This window comes from Rattus norvegicus, chromosome 1, assembly GCF_021556685.1.
Source record: "Rattus norvegicus strain SHRSP/BbbUtx chromosome 1, alternate assembly SHRSP_T2T, whole genome shotgun sequence".
Taxonomy (NCBI): Eukaryota; Metazoa; Chordata; class Mammalia; order Rodentia; family Muridae; genus Rattus; species Rattus norvegicus.
In genome coordinates, this window is record NC_141534.1 from 84,405,164 (window position 1) to 84,416,298 (window position 11,135).

General features: G+C 46.1%; 1 protein-coding gene across 1 annotated transcript; it reads right to left on the reverse strand.

The window, feature by feature from the left end:
* Positions 1 to 8,918: 8,918 nt before the first annotated feature.
* Positions 8,919 to 10,715, reverse strand: LOC148007237 (uncharacterized). The gene has a single exon (XM_087603180.1). It carries the CDS (start codon positions 10,713 to 10,715, stop codon positions 8,919 to 8,921), a length of 1,797 nt encoding a protein of 598 aa, XP_087459306.1.
* Between the last annotated feature and the right edge of the window lie 420 nt (positions 10,716 to 11,135).

Genomic DNA, 11,135 nt, shown 5'->3' on the forward strand with positions numbered 1-11,135 from the left:
GACAGACAGGAACTGTTTACAAAGAAGAAGCAGAAGAGGAAGGAAGGAAAGAAGAAAAGGAAGAAATAGGAGGAAGAGGAAGAAGATAGAAATAAGAAAGAAACAAAGAAACAAAGAAAGAAACATTTCAAGAAAAAAACAAAGAAACAAAGAAAGACACAAAGAAAGAAAAGACAAACATAGCTGTAATCCTGTTTGAAGATAGCCTGAAACTCATAAAGTGTTCCAGAGTAGTTATAGCACAAAGTGAGATACAGTCGCACATACAAAAAACAAAATCACTTAAAGTGATGTTAAATGTGAAAATGCAGAAATAAAAGACTTGCACTTGTGGTTGAATACAGAATGGTGGTTGTATCTTTAGGAAACACTCTCTTCAACAACTTTTGACTCAGGTCTTACTATATACTGTAATATTGCCTGAAATTAGCAATCTTACTACCTAAGCTTCATGAGTACTAGAGGTAAAGTCATGTACCTATACTAACCAATTGTTGCAATTATTTAAAGGTAAATGAAAATATTCAAAAGAGGAATATTAATGACAAATGCTAAACAACTACTCTGTGCAACAGTACACTTGAAAGGCTGGGACAAAAATGGACACAAAAAGGTTGTGGATATGACTCAGTTTATGGAGTTAGCTACTCATATACTAAATGTGTTAGTATTACCCTATAAGCCCAGGACTCTAAATGTGGAGGCAGGATAATTAGACATTCAACATCACCCATGGCTTCCTAGTAAATTGGAGGTAACCTGAGATTCTTAGAAAAAAATAACAAAAGCAAAACAGTGTATAGGAAATATGGGAGGCTGATGACATATGAGTTATCTATTAATTACACAATTACTCATTTAACAAACACCTACCTGGACCCTATTTTAAGAAGCAAGGATATAAAAGGGTCAAGAATCCACACCTGACCTGTAGGACTCATATATTTCAGTCAGTTCATGAGCACCTAGATTTCTGTCTGGTACAAATAAGAAAGAAAGAGAGAGAAGATGTAAAAGGAAGAGCAGCAGACCTACTGCATTTACACGGAGAAAGGTCATGGCCATCTAGATGGGACTCTGAGAGTCAACTCTTACCCAAGGATTCACACAACCTTTGAAATCTGCCTAAGGCTTTCAGAGACCCCTACCCCATGTCCAGCACTTACCGTGAAGCCTGCAGCCCAGTTGGTGGGGCAGTGAAATTAGACAGGGTACCATCAGAGAAGCGAAAGATGCAGAAGCTGCCCCCAATGATTACATCTCCAGGACGGTCAAAGTGAGGACTCTGCCTTGGCAATATCCAGGCTCTTGGTCCAAAAAAGGCAGACTCTGAGAGGCAGCCAAATACAGCAAAAAGGAAAGTACACAGCCACATGCCTCCTAGAAGTCACACACCCAACGAAAGGACAGCCCCATATGGGGCATTGGCTAGCATTGTAGGAGGATTTTATCTTGGAGATTGCCCTTGATCAAGGGCCTGAGGCTAAGACCACATGGAAACTATAATCTTATGGGCTGCAGGGAGAATATTGATCATTCATTAGAAGAGGTGAGTGGTCACTAAATCCCAGAGCCATTAAAAGTTGTATTCCCTTCTCTTGAGGTTTCCTAGTCTCTCTTTATTCAGGGTCACACCTCTGGGCATCATCTGACAATTACCAGAAGGGAAAGGATGGGACTGACTTCTCCTGGGAAACTTGCAAGTTCAAGAGTAGTTGTGGCCAGGGTGCTCAGGGCACTGTTTTGGAGAAAGAGGAAAGAGACAAGTGGATATAAGAAGCAAATATCCCAGTGGCAGAAATGTGATATGTTTAGCATATATTTCATAAACTATACTCACTGGGTTGTTTACCATGCCACCATGTTTTTGAACTACATACAGACATCAATCCAAATTTCATGGTCTTTGCAGTTCCTTAAGGACGTTTCAGAAAATGTTATCATGGAGAATTTGGAACTACAAGAAAACAATAAATTGGTCACTGTGGAGCCATGACCAATCCTCTCTGGCTACTGAACTTTTTTCTGTTTTTGGAAACAAATCCCAAGGCTGGCAAGATAGTTCAGCTGGAAAAAGTCACTTGATATACAAACCAGAATACCTATGTTTGATTGCAATACTCATATATGGATAGAAAAAGAGAACTAACTCTCCAAAAGTGTTCTCAGACTCCCCATGTAAGCCATGCCATGTTCATCCATGGGAAATCACACGTGTGTGCACACAAATATATACATACACACTTCATACATACATATTACATAATTTTTATGTAAAAAGAAAAATTGCAAACATGGTTATTCCAAATGAAATATATGATTTTCAAACATAACCATAATCCCATTCTTCAAGTTTAAAATAAGAGTCAAAGATGATGGCTCAGCAGCTTAGCAAGTAAAGACACCAGCTGCTAACCCTGATGACCCCAACAAAATCTACAAGTCCCACTCAAAGGGGAAAAGAACTCACTTCTGCAACTTAGAATCCAATGTCCACATAAATGCTGTTGTACTTTCACATCAAAAAATAGATGCAAACACAAAAGGAACACACACAAGCACACCAAAGTAGCAACAATAAAATGTAAAATAAAAAAAATAAGGGGAAGAGAGTGAACCACCCAGGAGTGCTGACATCCTGAGATCGTAGGACAGAATGCCACTTTTGCACACCTTTTCCCACATTCATGATCCAAGGGGAAACTGCACAGTACCTCTGGACACAGGGATATACGAAGAGACAGCTGCCAACACCCGCTGTGAGGAGCTGTCCGAGGAGCTGTCCTCACAGAGATGTGAGGAGCTGTCCAAGGAGCTGTCCTCACATATGTGAGGAGCTGTCCTCACAAACTCCATTACAAGATGGCACCGGCATCCGGCAGAACGCACCTAGTAAAGAGGGCAATACGCAGGTGCCTGGTAACTTCCCTACTCAAAGGGACACGTACATTTTGGTACGTCATCTGGCATAATTGGCAGCGACCAGTCAGAGAGTGACACGTCCTAGGCGAGGATAGTTTCCTATATAAGGGACGGTTATTCCTCACTCGGCGTCTCCGCATTGTAAGCTTATGCTCTCCCTCTCAAGATGCATTAAAGCTTTTGTGCAGTAGGATCCTGTGTGTGCCACGTCGTTCCTGCTGGCGAGACGTAGCGCGGGACAACCCGCCCTTCTTCTGGTCTGTGCCCAGGACCAAACTGAACCAGCCAAACAGCTCCCAGCACCCGAATCCCATGGAGTAGAGAGCTGGACCCCAGAAGTGTGGATACTCCTGAGAAATCAGGAGGGAATAAACTCTTCCTACAGTCCAGACCCAAGAGGGAATTGTTTAGTGCCAACTGGGACCACAGGGAGCAAGGACCTACAGGAGCAATCAGGACAAGGACCCTTTCACTCCTGCCGGCATCTTGAGCTTGAAGACAGTCTCCCTAAGCACCAATATACCTAAATCAGAGCACCTGTTTGTCCCGCGCTTCGTCTCGCCAGCAGGAACGACGCGGCACACACAGGATCCTACTACAGAAAAGCTTTAATGCGTCTTGAGAGGGAGAGCATAAGCTTACAATGCGGAGACGGAGAGTGAGGAATAACCGTCCCTTATATAGGAAACTATCCTCGCCTAGGACGTGTCACTCTCTGACTGGTCGCTGCCAATTATGCCAGATGACGTACCAAAACGTACGTGTCCCTTTGAGTAGGGACGTTACCAGGCGCCTGCGTATTGCCCTTTTTACTAGGTGCGTTCTGCCGGATGCCGGTGCCATCTTGTAATGGAGTTTGTGAGGACAGCTCCTCACATATGTGAGGACAGCTCCTCGGACAGCTCCTCACATCTCTGTGAGGACAGCTCCTCGGACAGCTCCTCACATCTCCCCCTTTTCTGTTTTTTTTTTTTTTTTTTTTTTTTTTTTTTAGCAAACTGGACACCCAGATATAGGAGGGTGAAGACAGAGGTCATATCCTCGTACAAAGTTGGCGAACCTGTACAAGAGAGATACCCTTAGGCTGTTGTTGGGACCCAGGGCACTCCCGACCCGTCGCACTGCCATTTTTCGAGGGAGGGAAAACTGGGGCAGAAACCCTCATGTAATATGACATGCCTTCCAGGGAGCATATTTGGTAGAACTTCCCTGTGCGATGCTAAGCTCGTCACCCCTCATGGGCTGCTCAAGCCGGACACTCTAATCCTGTGCGATGAACCGAGGTTCTAGGAGTGCAAGAGCTGTCCAGCCGGCGACCTGTTGCTTGAGCATGGTCAACCAGATATCGGCTGACGCTCCTTGTTCAAGGGCTACAAGCGCCTGGGCGATCACTACTTTGTCCTTTCTTGTTTGAGATCTCAATTTGCAAAGCAACCAGAGGAGTAACACTAATCCACAGCAGAGGATCACTCCAAAAAGTCCCACTCCCACCCATTCCTTGAAATAAGAGACTGCTGAGGTGATCCAGGACGACAATCCCTCCGTCAAAGACAGGTCCAGTCGGGTAGAATTTACTTGAATGATGGTCGCTCTCAGCTCCTGAAGTGTCTGTTCAAACTCCGAGGTCCAATTCTGTAACAGATGCTGTGAAAGACTCTTAGACAGATTAGCAGCTCAGGTAAATTTGTCATATTATATGGAGGTGACACAAAGGCCTGGGAGTTTTTGCTCACAGCCAAGCTGGGCCGGTTGCCATAGAATGTCTAATTGCTCTCGGACCAGATCTATACGTTGGTTGACAAGCATAAGGCCTCCCTATATCTGAGTATTGGCTGAGGCCTGTCTGTCCCGAGCCACAGAGATGGTGGCCGATAAATCATTGATAGTTTGGGTTGTCTGTACTGAATTTGACAAGGCCAATGCCGAGGCAGTAACCGAGGCAGCGACTGCTGTCGTAGCAATAATGCCAGCAATAATTGCAGAAGTACCAAAATCTCTTTTTCCTCTAAATAAGGTCATGGTCCCCGGGGCATCAACAGGGATCGGGATAAAGCGAGGCAGGTGGGTAACTACTGCGATATTTTATATGAGTAGCTGTCCAGACAGAGGCAGCAGGTTTGATGTTCCCCGTCCAGGAAAATGACAACCGTCCCTTTTCGCCCTTTCCTCCAAGTAGCATCGCCATGGGCGTAAGATCAGTGCAGCTACCATTAACCCAATGTAAGGCCACCACCATAGAGAACTGTGGCGTTAGCCACAATGTCCTCCTCACCAGTTCCCCATGTGGCCTCCCTTAAACAAGCAGAAGATTGATTATATAACATAATGCAAGGGAGATCAAAAGATGTTTTGTTGAATATGCCAAAACAAAGGCTGCCCTTAAGGGGAATAGTCCTATTTTCTTTTAGTCGTTCAACCTGTGGATCCTTAGGTAAATAGGCCAACCCTAAATCCCTGTTAGTGGTACATCACCGGCATCGGGAGTGGAAAGGTTGACATTATTCCCCATCGTAGCTCACCCTGCACCGTTGCTGGCATCCATGGAAGAAGAGTGAGGAGGTCCAGGAGTCTCAGTCCCTTCTTGATCACTTGCTGTGATGCTCCGAGTAAGTCGTCCTGGGATCCATATGGGATTTTCATTGTCCTGTGGAAAAACACAGACAGCTCCCCTGGATCTTATTAAAACAGGATCCAGGATCCGGGCCTTTCCATTCATTTGTTAATACATCCTTCCATTTGACTAATTCTTTTGTCCTCTTGGGCTCTGAGCAATGTCGCTCAGCCGCTATTTGTCCAGCTTCATCAAGATTTAAAAAATTTAAGGTAAAAAGGGCCAGAGCAGTGGCCACTCGGGGTGTTGGGGGGAGTTCTATCATAATTCCCCTTCTTTGTTTTATTAAATATGATTTGAGCGTCCGATGAGCACGCTCTATGATTCCCTGTCCTTGAGGGTTGTAGGGCAGGCCCGTCAGGTGGGTAACCTGCATCTGAGCACAAAACTGACGGAATTTTTGAGATGTGTAGGTGGGGCCATTGTCAGTTTTTACACATTTTGGCTTTCCCCAAGCACTCCATGCTTCAAGGCAGTGCTGAATGACATGTGTTGTTTTTTCTCCTGTAAGTGGGGTGGCATGTAGAATGCCAGAACATGTGTCTATAGATACATGCACATACTGTAATTTTCCAAAAGTAGAATTATGAGTAACATCCATTTGCCAGATTTGCAATGTCTGTATTCCTCTCGGGTTGACCCCGATGTGAGGAACTGGGAGGAACTGGCAGCACTGTTGGCATTGGGTGACTATATCACGTGCCTCTTTTCTAGTTATAGAGAAGAGGCGGCGTAAAGTTTCTGAGGTGACATGGAAATTGCCATGAAAGGCTTTAGCGGCCTCTAAAGGAGAGGCCAGGGCCACAGCTATCATTTTTGTGGCTTTGTCAGCCAAATCATTCTCTGAACTCATTGGGCCAGGGAGTCCAGAATGGGCCCGTATATGAGTAATGTATACAGGGAATCTTCTATTTAATAGGATAATTTGGATTTTTCGAAAAATATCTGCCACCTTACTAGTGGTTTTAATTATACCGGCGGTTTCAAGAATACTAACAGCATTAACCACATAGGAGGAATCTGAAACAATATTTAGAGGAACCTGGAATTTTTCAATGACCTCCATGACCACTAGGCATTCTACCACTTGGGGTGAGGTTTCAAAATATTGTCGTGAGAATACTTGGGAGTTTACCACATATGCTCCCACCCCTGTTTTTGACCCATCCGTATACACCGTTATCCCCTCCTTTAATGGTTTGTGGGATGTGATGCGAGGGAAAACAATAGGTTGTGATCTTGCGAAACACAATAGGGGTGTTTAGGATAATGATTATCTATCTTCCCTAAAAAGGATGTGAGCAGCACTGCCCAATCATCAGAGGTAGCGGCTAGAGTTTGGACCTGGTAGGGTGTATATGGGATAATCAAGGATTGGGGTGGAGTCCCAAAATGACAGATGGCAGCTTTTAGGCCCTTAATAGCCAGATGTGCTACTGCGGCTGGATACCAATCAATAATCTTCACAGGGGAAGCATGTGGATGGATCCATAACAGTGGACCTTGTTGCCATAAAACGGCAGTGGGTAAATCCTTGGTATCTAGTACACAGAGTGAAAAAGGTAGAGACCAATCAATGCGTTGCAATTGGGCCTGTTTTATGGCATCTTCTACTTTTAGTAAGGCCTTGGTTGCAGCGGGAGTTAGCACGCGAGGGGAGGTGATGTGGCCGTCCCCTTCCAATATTTCGAACAAAGGTTTTATTTCCGCGGAAGGGATTTTCAAAAATGGTCTCAACAAGTTGATATCTCCCAAGAGCTTCTGAAAGTCATTAAGAGTATGGAGGTGGTTTCTACGGATTTCCAGTTTCTGGGGTATAATCTTATCAGGGAAAATAATGGATCCTAGAAAATGACCTGTGTCAGCAATTTGGACCTTTTCTGTAGCAATATGTAAGTCCCATTGTTTAAGGGTTTTTTGTAATAAGGAATAGGCTTGTTTGAGTAATTCTAAGTCTTTATGACACTTCAATATATCATCCATGTAATGGATTAACAGTAAATTTGGATAGGTCTCCCTGACTGGTTTGAGGGCTTCCTGAACATACAACTGACACATCGTAGGGCTGTTGGCCATGCCCTGAGGTAGGACCTTCCACTGGTATCTTTTATCAGGTTCAATATGATTAATTGATGGGACAGTAAAAGCAAACCTGGGCCTATCTGGGGGGTAAAGAGGAATAGAGAAAAAACAATCCTTGATATCTATTATTACCAAATTCCAATCTTTTTGTAGGGCCGAGAGTATAGGAAGGCCCCGCTGAATGGGTCCAAGGGATTCCATCTGATCGTTAATGGCCCTCAAGTCATGGAGTAGTCGCCATTTTCCTGATTTTTTCCTTATTACAAAAATTGGGGTGTTCCAAGGAGAGGTAGAGGGCTCCAAATGTCCCAATCTTAATTGTTCATCCACCAGTCCTGTAGCTGCCTGTAATTTCTCAGAGGTTAATGGCCATTGGGGAACCCACACCGTGTCCTCCGTCCTCCATGGTATGGGTCGTGCTGCCCCAATGGCGCCTAGGAAAAACCCAGGCCTTGTTTATGGGGGTTGGCGATCGGTTCAATGGGCGTGAGACAACCCTGTTCTAATCGCCCTAGGCCTTTCCCTTCCTTATAGCCCATTCTTGACATCATGTGGGCCACTTGTGGGGGGTATTCATTAGATAAGGTCAGTCCCATGGTCTGCATAACATCCCTCCCCCAAAGATTAACGGGCAGGGGAAGTACATAAGGAATAAATTGTCCCTGTCGGCCATCGGCAGTTGTCCAAGTTAGAGTGGCAGAGCTGATCATAGGGCATGACTGGTAGCCTAATCCTTGTAGTGAGTGAGAAGATTTTGTGGTAGGCCATGATTGAGGCCACCATTTTGAGGAAATTATACTTTTATCAGCCCCAGTATCCAGTATGCCTTCGAATTTCTTTCCATTAATTTCTTTTTTTTTTTTTTGGTTCTTTTTTTCGGAGCTGGGGACCGAACCCAGGGCCTTGCGCTTCCTAGGTAAGCGCTCTACCACTGAGCTAAATCCCCAGCCCCTCTTTCCATTAATTTCTAAGCTCAATTTTGGGCGGTTGTTAAGGTGAACCACCAAATATGCCGAATCATGACCAGTGGACCCCATGGGTCCCTTGGTTTCCTGTATCGTGGCCTGGAAGCACGGAAGGAGTAATAACTGTGCTATTCTATCTCCTTTACTTATGGAAAAAACCCCATCAGGACTTGAACAAAGAATCTGAATATCAAGAGAGCACTGAGCTTCAACAAGGCCTGGATGGACTATCAGTCCTTGTAGGGCGAGAGATCCTCTCCCAAGGACAAGGCCTATGGTTCCCGGGGGTAGAGGCCCCACAGTCTGAGCAGGAATTGGCTGAATGCCCATCTGGGGCATTAGAAAGAAGTCTGAGGCGGCATGCAGGTCCAATTTTGTGTCGCCTCTTTGGGGACCTCCTCTGCCGGGGTCGTGGCCCTGTGAAAGCGGTTCCCATATCTTTGAGGGCCCTGGGACCGGGGGCCCACCAGCTCGTTTTTTGACATCTCATTAGGTCGAGTCTCCAAAGGAGGGAGTAGTTTGCCTTTAATGTCTCTCACTGATCGGCACTGGTCAGCCCTATGGTAGCCTTTGCCACATCGGACACAGAGGGTTGCAGACCCCCTGTCTCTTTTTGTCATCCTGCAGTCTCTTTTTAGATGGCCTGTTTTCCCACATTGAAAGCATGATCTTTTATCCGTCCCTTTAACGGGGCGTCGCTGGAACTGGAGAATGGCAGCCGCCAGGCCTGAGTTAGTAAGGGGCCCTCCAAGTTCCCTGCAAACTCTAAGCCAATCCTGTAGCCCTTTATTTCTTCGGGGGGCTATGGCTGTTCGGCACTCCTGGGTGGCTTGCTCGAAAACGAGCTGTTCTATTAGTGGTGCTGCTTGTTCAGGATCGCCAAAGATTCGTCCTGCAGCCTCTGTCATTCTAGCTACAAAATCTGAGAAATTTTCCTGGGGTCCCTGAACGATTTTTGTAAGTTGATTATCAATCCCTCCTCTCCTGGACAGTGCCTTCCAGGCTCTAATAGCTGTGCTGGAGACCTGAGCATAGGCGCCCCAGTGGTAAGCAGACTGATCAGCTGCAAAGCGGCCCTGTCCTGTTAAGAGTTCGAAAGTCCATTCTTGTTGCTCAGGTATTAAGGCCGTAGCATTTGCTCTGGCCTGTGTTTGGGCTGCCTCATACCAGAGCGCTTTCCATTCCATGTATTGGCCCATGCTGGCAAGGGCTGCCTTAGCAATCATCTGCCAATCAGCTGGTGTCAATGCTGTCATGGCCAACCTGTCGAGTTGTGTTAGAGTAAAGTTGGCCGTGACTCCATACTTTCTAACTGATTCCGCTAATTCCTTAATCTGATTATATTCAACAGGGGCATGGACCCGTCCTCCCTCCGGAGTCTCAAAGATAGGAAATGTCATACTCAGCTTTCTTCTCACCCTCTCGGGGACTAGTGAGAAGGCGCGTGAGCGTGTCTCATATGGAGGAGGTGCCGTTGGTGGCGGCCGCGCTAGAAGGCTTCTATTACTTCCCCTACATTCATCTGGGTAATATCTTTCCTCCTCATATTTAGCTGCTTCCTCATCTAGCTCAGCCTCCTCCTCTGAGTCTAAGGTTTTATTTTCAGAGCTTTCAGAACTGTCGAGGTTCAGCGCTTCTAGCTCTTTCACAGGGTATAGGCTGGCTCCCCCTCCTGGTTTATGTGTAGAGGAGGAAGTGCTGGAATCTGAAAATTTCAACGCTCCCTTGTCTTTGGACTTACCGGGAGGGCACTTTTTCTTTCTTAGGACGTCTTTTTTCTTGTGCGTGCCCAACCTCTCACTACGTTCGGTTTCTGACAGACTTTCCCGGACTACCTCGAGAGTGGCCTGTCCTTCTACTACTGCTGCCTTACACGTTTCATCCTTTAAACAATTCTTAACCAGCTTCCATATAGCTTTGGTCCCTAGGCGCAGATCCTCTTCCGCCAATTTTCTGTCAAGGTCTTTTCCAAGTTTGTTCCATGAGGCAATCGTGAACGAGCCTGAACAGGCAAACCAAGGCGCCACCCTCTCCACCTCCTTCACAAAGTTTTTAAGTGTTCCTCCTCCAATTTTGATGTTCCTCTGCTTTAACACTGTTTCCAAGGCCGTGACCACAGACTGTGAGGATCCCATGATGGGCCAGGAACGCCGGCGGCTTATCTACGTCTGTCTGACAAGGCGTGAGGTGAAAGGGTAGAGACGGACACGCTGCTCTCTTATGTACGGGAGTCTTACACGCGCCTCCCCGGACGGTGCCGCTTATCTACGTCGGCCTTATCGCGTCCTTGTTCCTCAACAGTCAAAATCGAAGGTAAAAGGGAGCTGCGCGAAGCTCACTTATATACGAGAGACTGAGACGCGCCTTCAGCTGCTGTGATCGTCCTTTTAACAACGAAAACGGTGAAAACAGAACATAAAGAGTAGGGTGGCTCCCAGGACAAATACTATAGCCTCAACAAATCCTTCCCAAGGCGGTGACAACCCCAGACCAAAGTCCAAGAGAGGGCTGCCTCTCCGAACGTATCTACCTGCAGTTCTGAATCCTCCCTGTCG